General features: G+C 42.5%; 1 protein-coding gene across 1 annotated transcript in view; it reads left to right on the forward strand.

Moving 5' to 3' along the window:
* The window catches only part of CYTH2 (cytohesin 2), a 94,664-nt gene extending 67,587 nt beyond the window's left edge, over window positions 1-27,077 (forward strand). Inside the window, exons 6-12 of the mRNA XM_082273450.1 lie at window positions 1,839-1,951; window positions 3,380-3,528; window positions 10,501-10,612; window positions 16,166-16,242; window positions 19,399-19,470; window positions 19,586-19,740; window positions 26,053-27,077. Of these exons, the coding sequence (XP_082129576.1) occupies window positions 1,839-1,951; window positions 3,380-3,528; window positions 10,501-10,612; window positions 16,166-16,242; window positions 19,399-19,470; window positions 19,586-19,740; window positions 26,053-26,161 (787 nt within the window). The 3' untranslated portion in view covers window positions 26,162-27,077. The remainder of the gene's footprint in view (window positions 1-1,838; window positions 1,952-3,379; window positions 3,529-10,500; window positions 10,613-16,165; window positions 16,243-19,398; window positions 19,471-19,585; window positions 19,741-26,052) is intronic.
* Window positions 27,078-27,304: the final 227 nt, after the last annotated feature.

Raw genomic sequence — 27,304 nt, forward strand, 5'->3', positions numbered from 1 at the left:
TATATTTACTAAAATAATTGCATTTCCATGTTCTGTCCATGTTCTAGGAGACCAGATATAGTGAATGCAGGGTCCTGGGTTTAGTAACACTTTAACTCAGACTTTTAACATGTGCAAAGTAAAGAAAAAACTGAGCTGAAGTGGTTTGTACAAATTTATATTTAAGACAACGGCATTCACTATTGTTTGAACATCAGCAATGCAAAAGAAATGACTCAAATACATTTGTTGGGCAATCGCATTAAGCTCTTAATTCTGGAAAATCAGATTTAACCACTTGCCTACAGTGCACTTTCACCCCCTTCCTGCCCGGGGCAATTTTCAGCTTTCAGCGCTGTCACACTTTGAATGACAATTGCGCGGTCATGCTACACTGTACCCATGACATTTTTATCATTTTTTTCACACAAATAGAGCTTTCTTTTGGTGGTATTTAATCACCTCCTGGATTTTTTTATTTCTTACAAAAAAGAAAAAGTCAGAAAATTTGGAAAAAAAAAAGTTTTTCTTATTTTCTGTGAGTTAATTTTTCTCCTTCACTGATGTGCGCTGATGAGGCGGCACTTATGGGCACGGATAGGCTGCACTGATGGGCACTGATGAGGTGGCACTGATGAGGTGGCACTTATGGGGTGGCACTGATGAGGAGGTACTAATATGCCATACTGATGGGCACTGACGGGTGGGACTGAGGAGCACTGATGGGCAGCACCATCAGTGCCCACAATCAGTGCCCATAGTGCTGCCAGTCAGTGCCTAGATGAGCGGGCACTGACTGGCAGTACTATGGGCACTGATGGCAGGTACTGATGATAGGCAGTAATTGGCAATTTATTTCCATTTTGTGTAATCAGAGCACTGATGATCAGTGCCCTGGTGACTTGTATTTGTCTCCCCTGTGAGGAGGAGCTGCTGATCGACACTCCTCGCCTCACACACTGACAGTGTGAGGCGAGGAGAGCCGAATAACGGCACTTCCTCATTTACATGCGACTGGCTGTGATTGGACACAGCCGATCACATGGGTAAAGAGTCATGTCATTGACTCTTTACCGAGATTAGGATTGCGCCGTGTCCTAGCAATATGACGGCGTCCCAGAACAATAGCTAATTTTGACAGCAGGCGGGTAGCAAGTGGTTAATAACGGAAATTAACAATAAAGAAATTAAAAAAAGAAATCCCACCTACGGTGTAAAAAAAAAAAACACACAAGTCCATAGTTGTCGACCACCATGCTTCGAAACCAGTGACTTGTGTTTGGAGAATACTACCCCAGGTGCTCCTCCACCATCACATCAAACCGTTTACCAAGACTTATGGACCCCACAGATCAAGCGGTCTCATAGAGCTTTAATATGTAATCCAAAGAGCAGCCAGGTACCAAACAGTCTCATCACAAACAGCAGCTCCAAAGGGAACAACTCAGCCCTGTTGTAGGAAAACCAACACAAAGTGACGTTTTTAGGTTGGAAAAAAAAAAAGGTATTTAAAAAAAAAAAAAAAAAAAGATTGGTACTCACAAAATTATAGTGTACAGCAAGGTGTACAACCGAGCATTCAATTCACCTAAATTCCCCTGGAAGATGTCTTTTGAGATGACCTACATCGAGCAAAACGGTGACCTCATCACGCGTGTTTTCATGCACTGCTTGTTTTGTAGCTCTGTCCTGCATTTTAGTGTAAACGGGGCACAAAGAAAAAATTTTACTGTGTGTGTGTGTGTAATTCCCCCTTAGTGTTTTTTTTTTTTTTTTTTGCAATCGGTTTTCCATTAATGTAACAAAGCGGTGTTTGGTAGATGCTTGCTTATTTTAGGTTATGCTCGTTTGTTCAACAGGCAGTTTTTGTGGAGTTTTCGTCTACCAGGTGAAGCCCAGAAAATTGACCGCATGATGGAGGCATTTGCTCAGAGATATTGCATGTGCAATCCAGGAGTGTTCCAGTCAACAGGTATTTTTTACATCATAATCACTCGTGGGCACTCTGTAATAATGTTTTTCATAAGCTTCTTTACACCAACATGTCATAGAAATACAGAAAGGAGCACCAGAAAAAAACTGAATAAAAGAATCCAAGATCATTTTTATGGTAAAAAAAGTCATATAAAAACATCCAACGCATTTCTGTGCACTGCAGCTACTATCAAGCTGTTACTCCATGTGGAGCGGTTAATAAAGGTTCTAATCCCAATCCAAGTTTTATAGAAACATAGAATGTGTCGGCAGATAAGAACCATTTGGCCCATCTAGTCTGCCCAATATATCTGAATCCTATGAATAGTCCCTGGCCCTATCTTATATGAAGGATAGCCTTATGCCTATCCCATGCATGCTTAAACTCCTTCACTGTATTTGCAGCTACCACTTCTGCAGGAAGGTTATTCCATGCATCCACTACTCTCTCAGTAAAGTAATACTTCCTCATATTACTTTTAAACCTTTGCCCTCTAATTTAAAACTGTGTCCTCTTGTGGTAGTTTTTCTTCTTTTAAATATGCTCTCCTCCTTTACCGAGTTGATTCCCTTTATGTATTTAAAAGTTTCTATCATATCCCCTCTGTCTCTTCTTTCTTCCAAGCTATACATGTTAAGGTCCTTTAACCTTTCCTGGTAAGTTTTTTCCTGCAATCCATGTACTAGTTTAGTAGCTCTTCTCTGAACTCTCTCTAGAGTATCTATATCCTTCTGGAGATATGGCCTCCAGTACTGCGCACAATACTCCAAGTGAGGTCTCACCAGTGTTCTGTACAGCGGCATAAGCACTTCTCTCTTTCTACTGCTTATACCTCTCCCTATACATCCAAGCATTCTGCTGGCATTTTGTGCTGCTCTATTACATTGTCTTCCCACCTTTTAAGTCTTCTGAAATCCTGTATTTAGCCCTGATGAAGGGGGATGGCGTTGACCCTGAAATGCGTTGAATGTTTTAATAATAAAAATAAATAAATGTATATATGTGTGTGTATATATGTATATGTGTGTGTGTATATATATATATATATATAGATATCGATATAGATAGATAGATAGATGTATAGAGATATAGATATAGAGAGAGATAGAGAGAGATAGAGAGAGATAGAGAGAGATAGAGAGAGATAGAGAGAGATAGAGAGAGATATAGAGATAAATAATTTATAAAAATAAGACTCTTTATTCCGATTTTGGCCTGGTGTTCTTTTCTGTGTTTACTGTTGGGTGCATATTGACGAAAGCTGTCCTATGTGGGAGCTGCTTCACCAGAGCTGTTAAGCTTGTTTGACGTTTTCCGTCATCTAACTACACTTGCAAGTCTAGAAGTTCCAAAGTCTAGAGTCCTTATACCAGCTTGCAACCTCTACCTAATTTGGGAAAAAATTTTTTTTTTCTTTTTCTACAGATACGTGCTATGTCTTGTCCTTTGCGGTCATTATGCTGAACACTAGTCTACACAATCCCAACGTCCGTGACAAGCCAGGAGTGGAACGGTTCATCTCCATGAATAGAGGAATTAATGATGGAGGTGACCTACCTGAGGAGCTTCTACGGGTAAAAAAAAAAAAATTTCTTGTAACTTATTTGGAAACTGAATTTTTCCCTCTCCTAAAGTATGTCTTAAACATTAGATAAGAATTCAATCCACTTTTGATTATTTAAAATATAATAATTTTTTTGGGCTATCTGTGTCTGAGTTTGGGAGATTCACCTTCACTTCTTGTCCTGTAAACATAACAAAGTGAGAGGAAATCTCTCCAAAGTTAGGAAAATACTATCGAGTAGTCCAGTATTGCAGGGACAACCAAGTCAACCGAAGTTTAGAGCCGGTTCACACTGAGGCGATCCGACTTCGAGGGGTTACCTGCTGTGCACCGCGACTTCGGCGCGACTTGCAGGGACTTCACACAATGGAAGTCAATGCAAGTCGCTCCCAGGTCCCCCCAAAGTAGTACAGGACCCTTTTTCTAAGTCGGAGCGACTTGTGTTGCTCCTATTAGAACGGGTCCTGTGCTAATCAATGGCGAGCGACCGCCATTGACAAGTCGCGCTAGTCTGAATGGGGTCTCAGAGTATTTATCAGGAAACCAGTTTCTTCTGATGTTCAAGTCTTCTGCACTGACAAGATGCTCAGGACTCTTCCCCAGCCCAATAGGCTGGTATCTGTCGTGCAGATGTTCCAGAAAGTCTGAAGAAAGTACTTTCTTGACAGCAGGGAGTCTAGAGTGGAACTGGGCAAATGGGACTGCTCTGAAGGAGGCTACCATCAGTTCCAGGACTCTCATGGAGAAGCAGGCATCAGGCAAGTCCTGGACTAAATCGTTAGTCTGGGAGCAGAGAGTGTCCCGCTAGCTTGAATGTTACAGCTTCCTCCACTCTTGCCTTTCAGGGAGCACAGATCTTGCCATGTTATACCTGCTGGTGGGGTAGTTTGAGTGTGCCTCAGGCACAAGACCCACCGTGGTTTAGATATGCTTTTCAACCACGCAAACCAATGTATCTGTAGGGGAGGTTAGAGTGACCCAGTTAGCTCCGGCAACCAGTGGCTTTGAAAGGGTTTTTTACCATTTGGGTGAAATGATTATGGTGTCTGGGAGGTTGATGTAATTCCGGGTTCTTCAAACTATGGCCCTTTGGAACTACATGTCCCATTCACAGACATGACTAGGCATGATGGGAACTGCAGTTCCTGAACAACTGGAGGGCCATAGTTTGAAGACTCCTCATGTAAATGGTGTGAACAGGCGTATCTTCTGGAAGTACAGCCATTACCATTGGGCATCTGACTGCGCTGTTTGATCCCTGTTTATTTGATTGTCAAAGCTTTTTGGTAAGAGGCTGTGTGTGATCACTCCAAATTCAAGAAAAAGTTTTGACCGCACTCCGACATGAAAGGCAAAGAGTGTATATTAATGGATAAAATATTATCCAAATGTAACCAACATCATGGGCATAACAGGTGAATAAAGGAAGCAGTTGACGTGTTTCAGGAATTAGATTTGCTTATGATTCTTGAAACGCGTCAGCTTCTTCCTTTGTTTGCCGGTTATGTCCAGGATGTTGCTTACATTTGGATATCATTTTATTCAATAAAGTCCACTGTTTGCCTTTCATGTCAGAGTGCAGTCAATACTTTCCTTGTGTTTGCACTTGCTCAGACTGCGGACTGGATGTGCACCTGACCTTTGAGGCTCTAATTACTTACACCTCAGCAGCTACCTTTCTATTGTTGTCTAGCTGTGTGTGATAACTGTTGGTGGAGGACTTCTCTGATTTGCATCACACTCTTGAAGCACCCTTTCAGGCTGATTAAGTTTTTTTTTTTTTTTTCCCCCCCATTGGCCACTGTAAGTGCCGGTTCACACTGAAGCGGCACGACTTCGGGGGCGACCTGTGAAGTCGCGTGCACCGCGACTTCGGCACGACTTGCATGGATTTCATAAAATGAATGTCTATGCAAGTCGCTCCAGGTCGCCCCAAAGTACCGTTCCTGTACTACACTATGGACCGTGACAGTGCGCGGCTTGTCAGGCTGACCAAGTCGCCTGACAAGTCGTACTAGTGTGAACCGGCACGAAGAGGATTGGTAATGGACACGTATCTTGAATGTTTGTACATTTTAGGTTCACTTTGGTGTGAAGTTTATGTCTCTTTATATTTTAATAATAATATGTTTAGCGCCACACGCACTTACCTGAATAAGTCATTTCTAGCACTTGCTTCTGCTTACTTCAGTTTGTGGCCACTGTAAATAGTCTTCTGAACTCAAGCATCTGAGATGTGAGTATTCACGAAGGCTAACCAAAATCTCCCCACTTTGAAAATTGGAGGCGCCCCTTCATACTAAATATTTAGATAAAGGAAGACTGTGAACAGTTGGTGCATTGAAAACACATTGGCTGTATTAGGAGCCCTAAAGGAGAGTACAATGGGAATAGCACTGGTAGAGGATATAGGCTGTTCCTTGAGTTTTATGTCATTGAGCACGGCATCAGTAATTGATGCGATGATTGAGATTTGGAGGAATGTCGGAAGACTGCTGCTCCTCAGGTGTAGGCTTAAGAGACTCCGCATCAGACAGTCTCAGTGGCTGAAGCCTCAGAGGCTGCTAGTGCTGTGGGAAGATCACATGGCGATTCTGCAGAAAAAAGTTGTGGGTGCATGCTTATGGCTTCAGTCAGCAGTAGTGGATAGAGTGGAGGATTCAGCCGGCATTAAAGAAAAAATAAAAGGGTTAACTGACACAAAAGCTCAGCAGATTAGAGAAAAGACAACTATTTCCCCCGCCCCATTATTTTATGGAAATGATCCACTACAGAGGGCTGAATTCAAAGACAACCTGAAATTCAAAGCACAAAAATGAGGCAGCAGGCTATTCCATTTTGCTGAAATTTCATTGCAGCAACTCAAAATGGTACTCCGTAGTTTGTATGGCCCCTACGTGCTTGTGTGCATGCCTAACAATGTCGGGGCATGCGCCAAATGAGAGGACAGATGGTGTCCTGGGGTATTTCCTCCCAGATCTGGACCAGGGCATCACTGAGCTCCTGAACAGACTGAGGTGCAACATGGCGGTGTCGGCTGGACTGAAACATAATGTCCCAGAGGTGTTCTATTGGATATAGGTCAGGTTAGCGTGGGGGCCATTCAATGGTATCAATTCCGTCATCCTCCAGGAACTGGCTGCATACTCTCGCCACATGAGGCCGGGCATTGTCGTGCACCAGGAGGAACCCAGGACCCACTGCACCAGCTTGGGGTCTAACAATGGGTCCAAGGATTTCATCCCCACCTAATTGCTGTCAGGGTGCCATTGTCTAACCTTGAGGTCTGTGTGTCCCTCTCCATGGTATGCCTCCCCAGGCCATCACTTGCCCACACCCAAACTGGTAATACTTAATGTTACAGGCAGCATAACGTTCTCCATGGCTTCTCCAGACCCTTTAATGTCTGTCACATGTGCTCAGGGTGAACCTGCTCTCATCTGTGAAAAGCACAGGGCGCCAGTGGCAGACCTGAAAATTCTGGTGTTCAATGGCATATGCCATTCAATCTCCACAGTGCCAGGCAGTGAGCATAATGGCAAATGTAGAGGACGTTGGGCCCATAGGCCACCCCTGAAGTCTTTCTGATTGTTTTGGTCTGACACATTTACACCAGTGGCCTGCTGGAGGTCATTTTGTAGGGCACTGGCAGTGTTCATCATGTTCCTCCATGCCCAAAGTAGCAGATATTGGTCCTGCTGAGGGGTAAGGACCTTCTATGGCCCTGTCCAGCTCTCCTAGACTAACTGCCTGTTTCCTGGTACCTCCTCTTAAGACTGTGCTGGGGATCACAGCAAATCTGTCAATGGCACATATTGATGTGCCATCCTGGAGGTGTTTGACTGCCTATGCAACCTCTATAGGGTCCAGGTATCGCCTCATACCAGTAGTGACATCGACCCTAGCCAAATGCAAAACTAGTGAAAAATGGTCAGAAAAGATGAGTAGGGAAAAAGTCAGTGGCCTCCACCTGTAAAACCATTCCTGTTTTAGAGCTTTTCTCATTGTTGCCCATCTAGTGCACCTCTGATTTAATAGGTATTTTAAATTTTTTTTGATCAGTGTATATAATATATAATTGCCTGTCCAATTATCTTGTATGTGGCAGAATACCCCAATAGTGTCTGCATTTATGTGTCCCTCAGCAGTCAAAGGAAAAAGTTAAAGGTTTAGGTCCCTTTCACACTTGTGCGACTTCAAAGTCGCACGATTTTTGACGCCATTTTTTATGCGAGCTTGACTGGGTTTGAATGTCTTTGGACCTCAAAACACATCAAAACCGTGCCATAGTAGTGCAGGGACTACTTTGAAGTCGGTGCGACTTCAAGTCGCACAGATATGAATGGTACTCATGTGAAATAATGCAGAATGACTTGTCATGCGATTTTTGCAGTCCCAGATTGCATTGCAAGTCGCACAAGTGTGAAAGGGGCCTTAGTTACACAAAAACCTATTGGATATCTGTAACATACCATACAACCAGAATTGCTATATTTGCTTATGGGACCACAGATTTTGGTATCCTGCTTCAATTTTCTTAAACCATGGGTTTTATTTGTACATATTCTTGGGTTATGGAGTCCATGGATGTGAAGATTCCCTGCGCCATAATATAGTACCTGTCTGTGCTCCTGCCAATTCTTAGTGTAAACTAAGTGCAGTTGGGGACAACGGTCAATGCTTCTCTGGCAGCATATGGGCAATGCTAAAATTCCTACTGATCAGACTGTCTTATAATGCCATAAGGGGATTACTATTGATTCAGTAGGCTGCATGTGCAATCCTGGTCAGAGCTTGACTTGCACAAAAATAGGTGTAATATGTTGACATACATAATAGCTACGAATCATAAAATATTTTACATACAGAGCCAGTGTAGTGTATTGTAGTGCAGGGAAACTATGCTTTAGGAACTAAAGACAATGCTGGGTCTGCAATGGGCCAAAACCATTGTTTTACATAGATCATTGGGTATCTCTGGACATTTTTTTTTTTTTTTTTTAATCTTCCAGATGGTAGAGGATGACCTAGGGGTAGTTGTACTATAGGACAGTGATTCTAGAATCTCTTTTGTGCTCTTTAAACTTACCTGCTGCGTTAGCGCAGATTCAATACATGGAATTAGGAAGTCCACGGCTGTTCTGCCGCTCTGCTTGCGGGAGAAGAGGGTGAGCTATGTACTGAGGAGGAACCTTCATAAGGACATTGATGTCCTCTGACAGTAACCAGTGCTATTTTGTGTCTCTTACTGGGGGGGGGGGGTAGGGGCTGTAAACCTTAGTAGTGAATTCATTTTTTTTTTTTTTTCTTTTCATGGCAACTGAGTGATAATTAGCTGAAATGCAACATATGGGTAGAAGATGCTGAGCTCTGAAGAAGAGATCCTTATGTCTCTCCATTGCTAAGCCATACCCCTGTTTGGTTGGTAATCTGATCTGAGAACACCTGCTGCTGATGCTGAAAATACCATTTACCACTCGTGACTTCAATATTGTTCTCGACTTTGTATTAAAAGGAGTATTATTGATTCACAGATCATTAAATGCATGTTTAAAGGACATTTTTTGCGAAGAGGCTTATGGATGCTGCCTTTGCTGACCTCGTTCTGAAAATGTTCATTGCCTTGGTTGTTATGAAGCCCCATTTTATATATTCCCAGGTCACTGAACAAACTGTTGATGCATGAGCCTAATGTCCGGGCTGCCTCTGGCTTTAATATTTTCTGAGACCCTAACGTGGAACATAAGAATAGAAAAATATCTGAATGAAGTCACTTCTACTCTGCTGATCAGTGACAAAGTACTAAAGCCACAGAATAAGCATGATAGCCAGGCACCTGGTATTTTCAGAAGGAGTTGATGCCTGACTCTCTGACCTTTCTCTACTCTATAAGCAAAGTGACAAATACATAAATATCCTGCTGTGTTTCACATTGGACACAATACTGTGGGGAAGATAGAGTTGGAGCCAGACATAAGATCTAGTCACTGAACCGAAATTAGGAACATATCCTGTGCTTATATTGCTAATCCAAGCAACATAAAAGGTGCTGTAGGGGTGTGCTCACATAGAACACGGACAATTTTAGCCTCGGTTAATATTTATGGATATGTGTGATGTATAATACTAGTTATTTTAATGAAGCCTTATAAAAAGGTAATAGGCGGCATAATTGTAAATGTGTCTTAGGTATTGACACCACTCTAGCACATTTTAATTATTTTGAGCACAGATTTTAATTCCACTTGTGATGCAAGAGAGCGTCTTGCAAATTCATCCACTCCAGGCTCCATGCTGTCTCTCTCAAAACCTAGACAGCATTTGTCACTAGCTCCCTATTTAAGTTCAGATCTGCCTTGGAAGTTTAAAGGATACGTTTGCCTTTTATACTATCTTTTACTCGTTGTTCAGGGTGTAGCATGTTACAGATGAAGCATCCCCCTGAATCCCTGTTGTAATCATGAGCCAGGGATCTTCTCCCTGCACCCACTGTCACAATTGTAAAAAAAAAAAAAAGCGGTTGTGCAGGGCTTTGCCTACCCGGGAGAACTACCATCATCCATAGTGGCTGACAGCTTGTAGTTCTCAGTGAGCTATCAGGGCACTGATGAGCGGTCTAGGTAGCTCAGTGACGCTTTGTTATTAAGTAACTGCCTACCCTTATGAGGTAGGTTGCTCTACAGCCTCCTAATAATAAAAAAATAAATGTACATTTGCACACAAAAAAATGCATATTTTTTTTACAAAGGTGAACTTATCCTATTGATACAATAGGTGATGAAGGAAGCAGAGAGGAAGAGAGAGTCAAACTGCACAGGCTTTAGGAAGCACGCTTTCAGTGACTTATTGGCATTCTCTGCAATGGTACATTTGAACTTTTTGGTTTTAGCACAGCTGCAGTTTTTGCTAGGTAGCACTAGTAGCCAACTAATTAGATTGTTTCCTGGAGCTGGCCTGTAAGATATTTTCTTTATTATTACAGAACCTCTATGACAGTATAAGGAATGAGCCATTTAAGATCCCAGAAGATGATGGGAATGACCTCACACATACTTTCTTTAATCCAGATAGAGAAGGTTGGCTCCTCAAACTCGGTAAGTCTGGCTGCCATAGTTTGGGTATAGCAGACATGATCTAGCCTTGTATTCTTCTGTTTTCAGCTTCTCTTCTCTTGCAATCCCACCACATTGCTCTGGAGCCATGTATGATTCTTTCCAGTTGAGCCCCACAAGTAAGATTATAGGCACTAAAGTCAATATTATGTGTTGATCAATGGGTATTAGGCTGGTGATGGAATACAGTATCCATTCATCTTTTTATAATATTTAGGCTTTGAAGGAGAATGTACCAAACACAGAAAGATTGATTTCTGTGCTCCCTTCTTTTTGAGACCGTAATTCTGACCAGGGTTCTAAAAGGTGATCCCCTATCTGATTGTTGTCCTGTGTTATAGACTATATGCAACACATCTCTGGAACGAACCTTCATAGATTACCATGCTTGTTTTTTAAGGTTACAGATTCCAGGATAACTGCAGATTTGCTGATTTACACTTCTGTTTTCCTATATGTGTGAACTGAGCCAGTGACCTGCAAAAGCCGTTCAGAAAAAAAATACTGTATAATAAAGAAAAATTAGAAAAACAGTTTTATTCCAAGGGGTTCACATACTTTTTCTTGGCGCTGTAACCCCCCCCCCCCCCCACTACAGTTTTTTTTCCTAGTGTCTTCGGGTGATGGATGCATCTCTGTAAAAGAGAAGATGGTCTTGATGAAAGAAACTCCTAAATCTGTTACTGACTGCGGTGGAGTGTCATTCCGCTGGATCAGTGTCTCCTGATTTTGCACTGTGGGGACTGTATCTGGACCCCGAGTCAAGATTGGAGTAAGGCTGGTCTTTAAGTAGCTGCTATACTGCACATAGAGCTAAGGCCATACACCTTGGTAGGGTGTACGCGCCTTTGGGTGTTATACAGATCCGAGGTAGTGGTCTGCCTGTGGGGAAGTCCAGTTTGGTAGACTTAAGCTCTACCTAAGCCGAAGCAGGTGAATTTTTCCTGTGGGACCGGTTTCAAGGATCAGTAAGCAGGCACTGGATTTTTGTTTCCCTCCTCTTTCTCAGCTAGTGCAGTGTGGCCTGGAGTGGATGCGCAACCAGGACAGCCTTTTGTGCAGGGCAGTCATTACCTAACCCTTTATTTTTTTTATCTACCTGACTAAATGGCATTTTAACGTCATTGCCATCTTGCCGCTTGTTCTCCACACTGCACATGAGTGGGCACCATCTTCGGGCTCCCAAAAATGCGCAGGGCTCATTTGCAGTCACCATCTTGGATTGTAGAGTGCACACACATCCACTAATCTAGAGCCTGCTTCGCACGTGTTGGTGCCCTCTTGGGTTCCTGACACAGACAGCAAAAAGTTACAGGCTCGTTGGACAGACCACCTCACCTGCAGATTTGGTGCAAGAACCTCAAGAAGAGCCATTCTTCACTTCACATTCACGGCATCACAGTTGTGATATCCAGAGGTGTTCAGCAAACCCAGGGATTGCAGACAGTTGTTCACTTACTGGGGACTGGGCACTGTGAACCTGCTGCCTATCCAGGAGGCGGTGGGTATCCCATAGGGACGGAAAGATACCCTATTCTTGTCTGAATAATTTTACTACAAAATGTTCTTTCTTAGAAAGTAAAAAGCAACCTTTTTCAAAGGATAAACTAAATGGTCTAGGGCCCACAGCCCCTCAGTTTCCTCTCAACCTTCCAACTGGTCAGACTTCTAGAATGCTGATGTAACCAGGGCAGAATCTTCCTCTGACTTGGACGATTCCTCTGTGAAAATTTGCCCTTCTGCTAAGGCCATTTTTCTGCAAAATTTGGATACTATTTCGGTGCTAATTGAGGAGGTCTGCAATTGTCTTAAGGTAAAATCCACAGTGCCCGAGGGTCCCAAAGTTACCAGCATGGGTATTAGAAAACCTACTAATGCCCTTCCAGTTCACGCCGACAAAGATGTTTTGTATGGAGACTGGAAACATCCAGGAAAAATGTACATTCCTCCAAAGCGATTATTGCAACAATAACCATTGGACAAGAAATTCTAAAAAGAAAAGGCTGGTCCCGCAGTCTTTTTGCCTTAGTAAAATTTCTCACAGTAGCAGTTGAGGACTTACCCACCTTTAGGGATCCCAGGCATAAGTGCTTTAAAACTTTGCTCAAAGCTTTGTTAGCCCTATCTGGGTCCTACTGTATAACCTATTGTGGTTGCTGTGGCAGTGTCAGACACTCTGGGTATGGTCCATATGGCTGGCTAGGAGCTGCAGAGGTAATAAGGATTATTATTATTATACAGGATTTATTTAGCGCCAACAGTTTGCGCAGCGCTTTACAGTGTGGGGAAAACAATACAGTTACAGTACAATTCAATACAGGAGGAATCAGAGGGCCCTGCTCGTTAGAGCTTACAATCTAGAAGTATAGCCCATATTCCCAATGCAACTTGGAATAATTTCCAGCAGCCTTACGTTACTGTTTGGACGGCATAAGTGATGTACTGTCGGTCATTGCGCATTGTACTTTCTGTGCAAGTGCAGAGAACTATCTAAATAAAATGTTAGTCTGCTGAGCTGCCCTATAAGAGGCTGCACAGAATGTCATTTGAGAGTGAACCTTTTTTTTTGGGGGGGGGGGGGGGGGTTTTGGACATCTTTATTGAGATTACAGGTGGAAAGTATACGTTTCTTTCCAATAAATTGATGAGGACCTCCTTTTGGCTATTCAGGGCCAGGGCTTTAAATGCGACATGACACCCAGAGCTTGTAGGCAGGGCTCCTATTATTTTTGCATTGGGATTTGCTGCACAGTGCTGACCTAACTGGGAACCATGCCTACCGGCTCCAGATCATAAGCAGTTCTGGGATACACTGATGGAGTGCAGCTCAGAAAAAGACAGTAATGCATATATGCAACGGCTAGGCTTATAGGCCCACTCGCCCTGCCACTACATTTATTTGTAACACTGTTGTAAAGGAGTTAAAATATTTTGGATATTGAGGAAAGACTTTAAAACTTTGAGATTTTAATTAATATCCTGTACCAGATGACAATTGAACAGGAAGTGGAGGGAGTTCTTCCAAATGGAGATACAAACAACGGCAATAAAAATCAAACTCCGGTTCTAACTCTTCCCCACTCTATCCATAATTGAAAGACATGTTTAGGAATGACTTCAGCTTTAATCCCCCTTAACGCTTTCGCTTTCTCTACTATCACTGCATTATTGCTTGCAGTGAAAAGTCTTCTATATGTCTCTGTAGCTGACCGTTTGCCATTAGTCTGTTTTCAGAATAGGATTGGGCTGGGACATCTCAGGTGGGTAGAAAAGCTGAAGGACATGCTTTCTTAGAACTTCTTAGCTAATCTGCATGTCAGTTGGGATACAGAGTGTGATGATCAGTGGTATCTATACAGAAGATGTGGATGTAAGCAAACCCTGACGCATGTTGCACAGGCTAATTGAGTGTATTGAAATAATGAACTCTCCTGACAATTGCTGTGCTGCTGATTTGAAATCTCAATGTATTTTAGTAGAATTTCTGCCGTTTCAGCAATAATGCCACTTTTGTAGCAAAGGAAAGACAGGTTTCCCTCCACGTCCTGTACATGGCTCCTACCTTATTTTTGCTCTGCTGATTCTCTTATTTAGTACTTGAATGCGCTAAAAGTGCACTGTGCCTAGTGGATGTGTATGAACCTTGATTTCCACCTTTTGTTTATGTGACTTATTTTTCCTTTTTTCTCTTTATCCTCACTTGCCTGCCTGCCCTCCCTATCTTGTGTGCACCTTCTTTCTTTCTTTTTCCCTGACTTTCTGTTTTTCATACCTTGTGTGCTCCGCCGCTGATGACATTTGCTCTTCCGTCTGCTCACAATAATTGCTCAGGAGGTAGGTGTTACACTCGACCCTCATCCTAGTTTTTATGTAATAACCACAGTGCACATTTTGTCCAGTTATCAGTGAATTGCAAACCTATTTCAGGTTTTATGTGTAATACTGGGATCCATCATTTCAACTGATTGCTGGAAAATAGTTTCTACCACACTTTTGTTGTTGTATAGTAGCCTGGGGCTATGTTAATCTACAGCTGCCCAGCTATACGCAAAGTTTTTTTTTTTTTTTTTGTCATGTATGGGAAGCTTAACTGGGAGTCTTAGGGCATTTTATTCAGTCCTGAAGTATTAAGCTTTTGTGTTTTGCGATAGTAGCGTGCAAATTTCAGTTTAAAATGGTCTACATATTGCCCTAAAATGACCGCAACCCTGCTAGGGTACAAGTATTTTTTATAGATATATAATCCCCTCTTTTACAGCCAGTCTTCCTGCCACATGCTGTGGTTCCATATGCCAACCTGCTAAATCACTGCCGAGTCCTGTAGTGACAGGGTTTGGTAGAAGGAACCATCACATGCAGCAGTAGACACCGGCATTGGACCCTTTTTGGAAATATCAAATGCCGAAGGGACTGATGGAGGCAGCAGTGCTGCAACGGCCCCCAGCAGAGGCACATATAAGGCTCTTCTCTTGCATGACCCCCTAAATCTGTAGGGCACTTATGTGCATTACTAGATCACATGATTTTGAGCAAGAGATTAACTTTGTGCCAATGTATAAAAAAACGTTTGTTCTTGAGCTTCCTAATGTGACCCAAAGCTTAGGCAGCCTTGATCATAGTCCCTGGCTACAACAAGTACTGTGCGTGTTTTTGACACTACAGACCATAATATCTTTTGTTTAGCTGTCAGAACCTCTTTAGGCTCCTAAAGCTCTGTCATTTGGCAATCCTAATGATAGAAGATGGGGCTTAGAGTTGATTTGGCTAGAAATCGAGATCCACGGTCTGCAAACCTATGTGGAAGCCATAAGTGCCTTGTCAAGGCTCCTCTGTGAAGTGCGATCCTAACTCTAATCTGTGAGAGCCTCCATGTTGAAGGCAGCCCATTCCTCCTTAAAGGTGCAGGGACACACTAGAAACCCAGATGAAAGCTTCCAGTGTGTCTCAATGCCAATTACAGAAAGCTAAACAAAATTGGCAACCACTCCAATTTTATTCGGACAAAACAAAATGTATTTCACTTCGTCTTTAACTTTTTTGCTTTCTTACATTGGTATAAGTTGAAGGCCATTTTCCAACTATTAACGCATTCCAATTGCTAATTTTCAGTTGCATCGTAATCCTCCAGTTTTAATGATGGATCCCTCCTCTGACAGTAGTTATGATTTCTTTATAGTGCAAAACTTTTGCTTCACTGCAAAATGACTAATTCCAAAAATTAGTACCATTATTCTAGACTGTGATTGGATAAGATAGTTCATTTGTTTGTATGTGTGTACCATTGCACTGATTTGAAGGCAGGTCAGTAACAGTCTATGTACTCATCACTCAATTTAGAAAATTGTGAACTCACTGTTTGGTTTGGTTTGGGTCGGGTCACCACACGTGGTGTTTATATATGTGGATGTTCACCTTGTACGTTGCAGCGAAATGAAACATAAAGTGTTGTTAGATCTCAGCAAATCTTGCAGCTCTGTAAATGTTGTTGTCTTTTCTTTTATTACCCCTTCCCTACATTTCTTATGGTCTTGACAGGTGGGCGTGTGAAGACATGGAAACGGCGCTGGTTCATCTTGACTGACAACTGCTTGTACTATTTTGAATATACTACAGTAAGAGCATGGGTTTTGTTTTAAAAATTTTTTTTGTCAATAAAGTGCTTTTAGAATATAAATATAGATGGTTATAGGAAACCTTTCTTGAGAGAATCTTGAAGATTTTCCTTGCCCGACTGTCATATTGAACCTTTTTGGTTTCTACAGTTTAGTCAAAGATCCAGAATATGCAGATCAGGACTTCTGACTTTTTCTTTCACTTTATCTGCATAGTTGTACAGGCTAGGGAGTCAGAAAATATTGAAAGTTGGTGGGTCAGCATTACAGCCAGGTTGATGTTTGCCCTGCATGGGCAAAGCACAGGTTCAGTTTAGTCTTAGATTGTTTAATGCAGGGGTCTTCAAACTATGGCCCTCCAGTTGTTCATGAACTACAATTCCCATCATGGCTGTGAATGTCAGAGTTTTACACTGCCTCATGGGATGTGTAGTTCTGCAACAGCTGGAGGGCCATATTTTGAGGATCCCTGGTTTAATCTTTCTTGGCCCTGTGATTATTCGGGGTTTTAGGCAGGAGCAAATTTGTTTTATAGCATCTCATTCTGCCAGGCAAAAAAATGTAATGCATTCCTGATGTGAGTGAGCTACATCTCAATGTATAGTATAATCAAGAAGAATTTTAATAAAGGCCCACAGTGAATAGCACATTTAGATCATAACCGCCCTCAGTTTACGGTCTTGTATGCGGTTACAGTATTGTATTCACATACACATTTTAGGTGATTTTGCACAGAGCAGCCAAAGTATTCTCATAGCCCTCTCCTTCTCATAGCCCTCTCCTTCTCATAGCCCTCTCCTTCTCAGAGCCCTCTCCTTCTCAGAGCCCTCTCCTTCTCAGAGCCCTCTCCTTCTCAGAGCCCTCTCCTTCTCAGAGCCCTCTCCTTCTCAGAGCCCTCTCCTTCTCAGAGCCCTCTCCTTCTCAGAGCCCTCTCCTTCTCAGAGCCCTCTCCTTCTCAGAGCCCTCTCCTTCTCAGAGCCCTCTTCAGCACTCCTGGCCCCTTCCTCCTGACGAGTGCCCCCACAGCAAGCAGATTGCTATGGGACACCTTAGCCACCGTGTGTCCATTCAGACACAGAACCGTGGCTAATCCTGCCCCATCTCTCCCCTCATTGGCTCATAGACTTTGACAGCAGCGGGATCCAATGGTCAATAAGGAGGGGAGTCCCCGGCAGCCAAGGCTCTCCTGTAACTTTGATGGTTCAAGATGGGCTCAGATAAGTATTACGGGGGCTGCTGCACACAGAAGGTTTTTATCTTAATGCATAGAATGCTTTAGGATAAAAAAAAACCTTCTGCTTTACAATCACTTTAAATGTGTTAAACATGGTGGTGAAATACTGGGGTGTGTTTATTAGAATGAAGTTGGCAGTCTTTGTGGTCGCAGTACACAGTTTAATTTTTGAATGTTTTTAGTATGATTGGAATGTGTTGTTTGTGGTTTACAGCCTATATCACCCTACTGTGCGAGATGAGCTGTAGACCGACTGACATTACCATACTAAGTGCTTTCTCCACACAGCCAAAGCCATGCACCTCAAACAAGACCGTATATAAATATTTGAACAGATTGGTGCTAGAGAAGTCGCAGTTGGTAGCAGCCAGGACTAAACCCACAATTCAGTCATGATTATGCTATAAAAATATTTCTAAGTTTATATAATGTAAGTTCATTGGTAAATGTAATTTTATCTGGGTTTCTTCTATAATAAGGATTGTATATTTTTAATGCTACATTTCAGCTATTGCTATTTTTGCATAATTACATTGTCCAGCTTGGACTAGTGTAACTATTTGTTACATGCCTTTCCGATCCCATGGGAACTGGACAATCACTATAGTAGGCATTCGCTAGATTCCAGGTTCGGCAGAGAGTCGCTGCACTGCTGCTTCGTGAACCCAGGTTACCTTTCAAAACAAGTTGAGCAGTGCTATCATAAAAATGTTGGCACACTCCTAAATCCTGTATGCTAAAAACAATACAATTAAGGTGTCAAAGTGCTAAAGTTTTTATGTGAAATGCATGAAAATGTGTGCAAAAAAAAAAAACTATACAAAGAGATTAATAGGACTTTTAGGTGCTAGAAATAAACAATAATTCACTACATAAAGAGTTGTCTTTTTGTGTATGTAGTGAATTATTGTATATTTCTAGCAGCAAAAAAGTCCCACTAATCTTTGTATATCTGTTTTCTAAGGGACGTGGGGCTGAGCTGATAATATGCTATCGCTCACCCACACTATCAATTGTAAAATAAATCAATGTGCAAACATATGTATAAAGCGCAACATTGCCGCAAACTTGATAACTCACAAATATACTAATACATGGTTAAATGTCTTTTCATGAATCAATAAAACAAAACTTCCTAAAGTGCAAGAAAAGATACGAGAAAGTTACCAGTATGTAGTTTAGAGACAAAAAGTCTGTCCATCCTGGTGGGTACACTGTGCCAAATCTTTACCACCTCTGATGATGATTGAGTGCCCTTTTAAGAGTGCTCATGAGATCACGTTGACTCCTTATATTACATAAGCACTGCACTTGTGTTATAAAGCTCCAGTAAATGCCTACTCCAGGAGTATTTTTTTCCTCCACAATAGAGGTGCCCCTCCGGCACTCGAAATGACCAGCTGATGATTAGAGGAAATGCCTGTACTCCCACAAGCCCTGGAGCCAGCATGCGTTCCACTAAGCGAAAATGATGTCATAACCGCAAAGTCAGGAACAGGAGGTTGCTTGCTTGGCACAGGTGTCTATCAGAGAGAGCGTGTTGCCTTTTCTCAATAACTGGATGAGGTGGGGAGGCGGGGCGGTGACGTCACAATACTTGCCTCATCCAATCGGAGAATGCTTTGCATTCATTGAGAAAATTCAAAGTGTTTTCTGATTGATGCCCATGACGAATGAGCGACCTCCTGTGTTACATAGCATCAGGCCAGCCACTCAGTGGGGGAACCAGGAAGCTAGCAGCAATCACTGTAGTAGCAGTGTCAATTACAGTGATTTCCAGCTGCCATAGGGATTGACCAGGTATGACACAATGCATAGTTGCATAGGTCCAAGATGCAAAAATAGCTATTGCTGGAATTCAGATTTAAATATTTCCTTTCTCACAAGGTTTTTTTTATAACAAGTGTTGTATACCTCTTCAGGATAAGGAGCCTCGAGGGATCATACCTCTGGAGAATCTCAGTATCCGGGAAGTTGAGGATCCCAGGAAACCGGTAAACCTTTTTGTGTTTTAAGCTACTTGGCTTGTCATTGATATATTTCCCTAATGCTATAAATTCCAGTGACTTGTGTTTTTGAGTTACTGATTACATTTTCTCTCTTACACAGAACTGCTTTGAGTTGTACATACCCAACAATAAGGGCCAGTTGATCAAAGCTTGCAAAACAGAGGCTGATGGGAGAGTGGTGGAGGGTAACCATAATGTCTACCGAATTTCAGCACCAACCCCAGAAGAGAAAGAGGAGTGGATCAAATCTATAAAGTAAGAAGTCCTGTACTGCCATCCTGTGGTTTTTAACTCACTGTACAATACTGAAACATCACTTCTGGCTGTCTCTCTGTGCAATAGAGGAAATCTGCTCTACTGGTGTGCTGAGTTTATTGCAGCTCTACCAGGATTGTATGAGCAGACGTAAAGCTGTCAGATCTGAAAATCTTTTAAACCTTTTTTTTTTTACTTGCTGCCTGCTTAAAATAATGAGCCATATGGCTTTTCAGCTTTTCATTGCAGTTAAAAGTGGAAGTTCAGCCTAAAACTAAAATCTCTAAATTTACCTGCAGCCACATTCTAAGACTAACCTTGTAAAGCAAAAATCGCTATACATACCTTTTCCGAAGCTGGTCCGGTCTCCAGTGGAGGAAACGGTTTGCAGGAGACAGCTGGCTGGGAAGTGATGTCACCTATACTATGGGGTTTCCGTTGTCGGCTGCCTCTTCAGCACACTCCCACACACAGAAGCCGCCGCTGACAGCTCAATGTATGACTGGTCCAGAGTGGCTTCAGAAAAGGTATGTATAGCAATTTCTTCTTTACAGGGCTAGATAGATCAGTCTTAGAATCTGGCTGCAAGTAGATTTGGAGATTTTAGTTGCCTTCCAGGATCGAGGGATATGTGTTAAAAAAAAAAAAAATAATAATTATTGCCCGATCTTTAATTGTCCCTTGGAGTCCTACCATATGTTTCCCAAGACCTGCCTATTTATAGTGTTTAGAAATTACCAAAATGACATAAATGTAACCTGTCGTTAAAGGAATGTGGGTGCTGCCATTACTGACCTCTGCTTCTGAAAATGCTAGTTTCTTGCCAGTCACGCTGACCCTCTTGCTTCACTACTTTCAGCCACTGACCCAGAACAAGTTTGAGCAGTCCTACCTTTCCCAGGCTTTCTTGATGTGCATACAGTGATTGACAAAGTCTTGATGCCACAGACAGCCAGCCAGGCAACCAGTATTTCCAGAAGTCCAAAAATGACAGCTCAAGGTTTTTTTTTTTACTAACCACCCATAAATTCACTACTATGATTAGGTTGTTCTAGCAGTTAACAGGTTTTTTTTTTTCTGTGTTGGACAAGAACTAAACACTGTAAACAGTTATCCATTTCTATACCAAAATACATTAGCATTTGATTGTGGATTCTGTTGTCTAATATTTGAAAATGGAGCACTAAAGAGCAACCAACATGGTTGTTACATGGTTACATAATGCCATATAGCTTGTATTATAATATAAGTCTTATGGACTTACCCAAGGCATTCAGTGATATGAATTTGGGACTAAAGATTTGCGGTATATTTACAGGGGCTTTATGCTTCATCTATGGATTTGTTTGTATTAGTTACAATACAAAATTCTGCAGTTTTGGTATACATTCAGGCTTTCATGTTGTTGTTTAAGCTGGATGTAGATGGATCCAAATTCGTCCAGTTCAACAAGTACTGGCAAAATGTTGATTAATTTTGTCCATTCTCATTCGAGAAAAGCCAATCTAAGGATCGGCTTCTCTTGAACATTGGAAAAATCTTGTTCTATCAGTGCTGCAGCCAGTCAGTGCTTGAACAAGAATTTTCCAACACTCCTTTTCCAGAGATGCTGATCCTTAGATTGGTGTTTCTTGAAAGAGAATGGATAAAGATGGATCGAAATTTGGCCAGTGTATTCTGACAAAGGAGATGTCCCCTGTGCTAATACAATAGCACTTCAGGAGGATTCCTCCATTCCCCTCGATTTTGTGGATAAGGGAATCTGTTGTGGCTTTGTTTTTTGTTTTTTTTTGTTTCTATCAAACAGCTGACTGATAAGAAATAGATCTATCTATGGCCAGCTTTAAGCAAATGAATGAATGGAGGTGCATTGATCCCCTTCCACTTCCTCCATGTTTTGTTTCTTCTGCTAGTGCTGGGCAGATTGAATGCACCACTTTAACAATTATTATTGTACAGCGGTCTGTACCCCCTTCCTGTGTTGTGAACATTCTTTAAAAGCCATATTTTTTTATCGTACATCACAGGGCAAAGAGCAGTCGTATTCATTACTATATGGGTTATATGCCACCTATAGGTAAATGGACACTGGCAAATCAGACAGGAAGTCCCCCTATATAACCCCTCCCATACAGGAAGTACCTCAGTTTTTTCGCCAGTGTCTTAAAGGTGATTGTCACGGTGGAGAAGCTCTTCACATTTTTATGTTTTTTTTTTCAAAGAAGAAAGATTGTGCTACAAACCGCGATCAAAGATCTTTGAATCTAAGGGGATTAGCAATCTGATCCATCCAAAAAAAGTCGAAGACTAAAAGGATGGCACCTGAGCCTCGGCAAAGGAGATAGGAGATTTTGCCTGTAATGTTGTTCAGTTTATGCTCTGGACCCTTGGAAAAACCAAACCCCAAAGGCGCTCCAGCAGGGTGCTTTACAGGTCCAAGGGAGTGGCCCTTCAAAACAAGGGGACCCAGTCCTTGAAGGTCGCAGGGGTACAAATTGGAATTTCGGGAGTTCCTGCATCCTTGGTTTGTAAAGTCAAACATACCTGCAGATCCTCTAAAAAGAAGTTCTCTCTTTTGGCTCTGGACCATTTAAGGTCCCAAAGAGTGATAACAGAGGTTCCGGAGGACGAAAGATTCAGGGATTTTTACTCAAAACTTTTCGTAGTCCACAAGTCAAACGGAGACTTGAGACCTATTCTGGATCTTAAAGCTCTGAACCAGTTTCTAAACTTTCGTAATTTCTCAATGGAGTCAATTCGCTCAGTCATGGCCTCCCTGCAGGGAGAGGAATTTCTAGCATCCATAGACAGACATCAAAGATGCATACTTTCACGTGCCTATCTTTCAGGCCCATTAAAGGTTTTTACGCTTTGCAGTAGAAATCCGTATTTTATAGTTTGTTGCCCTGCCCTTCAGGTTGGCCACTGCTCCAAGAGTGTTCACAAAGATCCTAGCAGAAGTATTGGCTGCTCTAAGGTCTCAAGGGATATCAGTGATAGGATATATAGACAATCTATTACCAATAGACCGATCGGCTTCTTCTCTAAGCAGGAATGTGTTCCGGACAGTTCAGTTCTTAGAACGTCTGGGTTGGATTCTGAACTTGGCAAAGTCAGCATTACAGCCAGTCCAGCGTGTGGAATATCTTGGTTTGTTTGTGGACACAATACAGGCAAAGGTATTCTTACCAACAAAGGTCACAAATCCAACATGTTCCAGGCGCTTGTTAGAAAGGCCCCTAGTCAGGAGGGTGAACGCAATTAAACTCCAATGTACAGGGTCAGTGTCCCTGTGCTGCCAGTCAAAACATGGGATTGGATGCCAATAGAATGCACAGCGATGGATGACCGCGCACGGGATCTGACAAGCATGTGACCAAGGAGGATCCAAAGTCAGCAATAAATGACAGTGGAATAGTTTATTGGAAAAAACAGGAACATAAAAGCACATTACCACACCGGGTCTAGGAGCGGGCAAAGGCACTGATGGGAGTCAAAGGTTGCGGGTGAAAGGATCTCAGGACCGCCAGATGCAGAGGCTCACAGGGGTGGTGGCTGGAGATGGAAACCGCCAGACAACCGCCGGCGCATGGTGAAGCCGTCACCGGGGCACTCGAGGCAATCGTGCAGTGCGCTCCACAATGGTTACTGCACGATTACCTTGAGTGCCCCGGTGACGGCTTCACCACGCGTCAGCAGTTGTCCGGTTTTGTCCATCTCCAGCCACCACCCCTGTGAGCCTCGACATCAGGCGTTCCTGGGATCCTTTCACCCGGCACCTTTTGATTCCATCAGTGCCTTTGCCCGTTCCTAGACTCGGTGTGGTAATGTGCTTTTTATGTTCCTATTTTTTTCCAATAAACTGTTCCATTGTCATTTATTGCTGACTTCGGATCCTCCTTGGCTCACCTGCTTGTCTGATCTCGTGCGCTGTCATCCATCGTTGTGCTTACCAACAAAGGTCACAGACCCGAAGGATCTGGATCGATCCGTAAGAAGGAAAAAGTATCTTTACGTTTTTGCATGAGGTTATAAGGGAAGATAATGTCTTCGTTTACAGTGGTTCCCTATGCTCAATTCCATGCCAGAACTTTACAGAACAACATTCTGTCAGCGTGGACCAAAAAGGTCCAGTCTCTAGATTGGTGCATGTCTGTGGTACCAAGAGTGCATCAGAGTCTAAGTTGGTGGTTGTTAACCAGAAATTTGGAAAAAGGGGAATCCTTTCTTCCAGTAGTGACTACAGACGCCAGTCTCTCCGGCTGGGGAGCAGTTCTGGAGGAAGCCACTGTCCAAGGAAAGTGGTCTTGGGTAGAAAAGAGTCTTCCCATTAATGTCTTGGAAATCCTAAGCAGTTTGTCGGCTTTAAAGTACTGGATGCCGAGACTTCGGGGTTACCCTGTCGGGTACAATCCGACAATGCCATGGCTGTGGCTTATATCAACAATCAGTCAGTCCGCCCAGGAAGAGGTGGATCTCATCCTATCCTGGGCAGCGAAATTTGTTCCATGCCTTACACCCTGAGATCTTTGCATTGATCTGCCAATGCGGGGGATCCCAGATCTGTTGGCATCCAGGTTCAACAACAAGTTGAAGAAATTTGTGTTCAGAACCAGGCATCCACTCGCAGTCGGAGCAGATGCCTTGGTGACTCAGTGGGAAGAGTTTTCCCTGATCTGTGCCTTTCCTCCGGTGCAGCTGCTGCCACGTCTTCTACTCAGAATCCTCATAGAGGGGAAAGCTGTAATCCTGGTGGCTCCAGCATGGCCTAGGAGGTTATGGTTTGCGCAAATCCTAAAATTGGCAGTGGCAAGGCCTTGGGTTCTTCCACTACGTCCGGACCTACTCTCTGAAGGTCCGATATTCCACCCTGCTTTACAGTCTCAAAATATGACGGCTTGGCTATTGAAGCCTCGATCTTGAAAGAGTGGGGTATATCTGGCCCTGCAGTCTCTACCCTGATAAATACTAGAAAACCTGTCTCTAGAGGCATTTATTACAGAGTCTGAAAATCTTACATTTGTTGGTATGATGTCAGGAAATGGCATCCAGGCAAATATATGATCGGGAGAATTCTAGCCTTCTTGCAAGTAGAGGTAGATATGAGATTAGTCTTAGGCACTATTAAGGGTCAAATTTCAGCCCTATCGTTTTTTTTCACAGAGACCGATTGCTTTGCATTCCTTAGTCCACACCTTCGTTCAAGGGGTGCTACGTATGCTTCCAACAGTAAAGCCACCATTGTGTCCTTGGGATCTAAATTTGGTGCTGGCAGTTTTACATAAACAGCCTTTTGAGCCCATGTGGCACATCCCTCTGGTTCTGTTGACCAGAAAATTGGTCTTATTGGTTGCAGTAACTTCAGCCAGAATAGTATCAGAATTAGCAGCTCTTTCTTGTAAAGAGCCATTCTTGATATTGCATCAAGATAGGGTAATTCTGTGTCCACACCCAGGTTTTCGCTTTTTATTTGAATTAGGACATTCTACTGCCTTCTGTCCTTTCCAAATCCTCAAGCAGCAGAGGAAAAGTTATTACATTCTCTTATGCAGTACGTGCATTCAAGATTTATTTGAAAAGGTTAACTGAGATTTGTAAGACCGACCTTTTGTTTGTACTGCTGGAAGGGCCCAGGAAAGGGCAGGCAGCATCTAAATATACTATTTATCAATGGATTTGCCAGGTTATTATCCAGGCATATGGTTTAAAAGGGAAGGTTCTACCTTTTTCCAGTAAAGGCACATTCTACTAGAAGAGTAGGTGCCTCTTGGGCAGTTTGCCATCAAGCTTCTGTGGCTCAGATTTGCAGAGCCGCCCCTTGGTCGTAATTGCATATGTTCACTAGGTTCTATCAAGTGGATGTTAGGACCTAGGAGGTGTCTGCATTTGGCCGCGGTGTTCTGCTGGCAGCTATGTAGCTCTTCTCTGGTCTGATGGCAGTATTTTAGGTCTCGTCTGGGATGTTGCTTGCTACAAAATTGAGGTACTTCTTGTATGGGAGGGGTTATATTGGGGGACTTCCTGTCTGAATGGTTTGCCCGTGTCCACTCACCTATAGGTGGCGTATAACCCATATAGTAATGAATATGGCTGCTCTGTGTCCCGTGATGTACTTCAAGAAATGGATTTAACAGGTAAGCTGAAAAATCCATATTTTATATACTGGAAGCCATTTCAAAAGTTATATAGTACTTGCATTTCACCAAGTAATATAAGAGGCACATAGAATGTGTAAAAATGTATTATGACTCTAATGCCTTTTTATAATACAGTAAACACAATGAATTTGCAAATTTCTTTTCCCGTATTTAGGGCGGCTGTAAGTGTGGATCCCTTCTATGAAATGCTGGCTGCCAGAAAAAAACGGATCTCTGTCAAGAAAAAGCAACAGATGCAGCAGCAACAGCAAGAACAGTCTTAAACGACAGATTTGACATTGGAGCAGTTTTGCCTCCTGTGGCCTGCAACCACTCCTGAGCACTCCTTAGAAAGATGAGGACAGTGAAGAGCTTGGTATTCCATTGGCTGTGTAATGTGAAAACCAAGAGGGCTATATGGCATCAGATATGGGATCTTTGTGGCTGCAAGTGATACAACTTTCAAGATTCTACTGGTTTCCACTATTAAGGTTCCAGGCCTGTGTTTAGCAGTGGTAGCCACAGTTTTGTGGTTTTTGGACATCTGCCATTTCTTCCTGTGTAAAATATTTTGGTTAATTAGGACTCTAAGCCATGTTGGCAAGTTAGTTTTTTTGTGATAAATTAAGAAAATAATTTGCATGGAAGAGCAATACAACCCAAACCTAAGCATTTCAACGGCACAAAATGTCAAGGACTGTGACTCCACACTTTTTTGAAAAGTATATTCTGTTCTTCCAAAAAAAGAAAAAAAAACTGTTATCCATCATTGATGGTGCTTGAAGGTTCTGAAAGACAGTTGTCATTCTACCCTACAATATCTTCTTTTCTTTAGTATTCTAGAAACAGCTTGTATCCATATATAACATTCTGGTGTTAAGGTCATAGAACAATTCCTGCGGAAATATGTTTAACAAACTTGATTGCTTTATATGTGAGAGGATAGAGCTCTATAGCTTCTGGGAGTCCAACCATTTTTCATTTCAAGACACCATGCGACCCTATCCTCCAATTCTCTTCTTATTGGAAACCTATACTGGGGGTGGATAGACAAGATATCTAGACAGCTGATGGAAAGCTGTGACACAATGTGTGAGGACCAAGTCCTAGCTGTATTAGACCTGTTACTTGCCAGATATGGGATTACATCTACTTAGCACCAGCTTGATTACTGCTTGGGTAAGCAGTTTATGGCCACTGTGATTTGTGCAGGTTTCTTTATTTTTTATTTATCAGGTCAGCAATGGCAGCCTACAAATTTCTAGGTACCTTGTAAAGCATGCATTGGTATTAGATTATCTGAGGGCCTCAGTGGCCCATAGGAATGCAAAAGAGGTAGGAAGGGTCGAAAAAGCTTAAACACTGTCAGGGGTGCTAAGCTTTTCCCATCCAAACAGCCTGTTATTTTGGTGTGACAGGACAGTTTG

This window comes from Pelophylax lessonae (genome assembly GCF_965119305.1).
Source record: "Pelophylax lessonae genome assembly, chromosome: 12".
In the NCBI taxonomy this organism is placed as follows: Eukaryota; Metazoa; Chordata; class Amphibia; order Anura; family Ranidae; genus Pelophylax; species Pelophylax lessonae.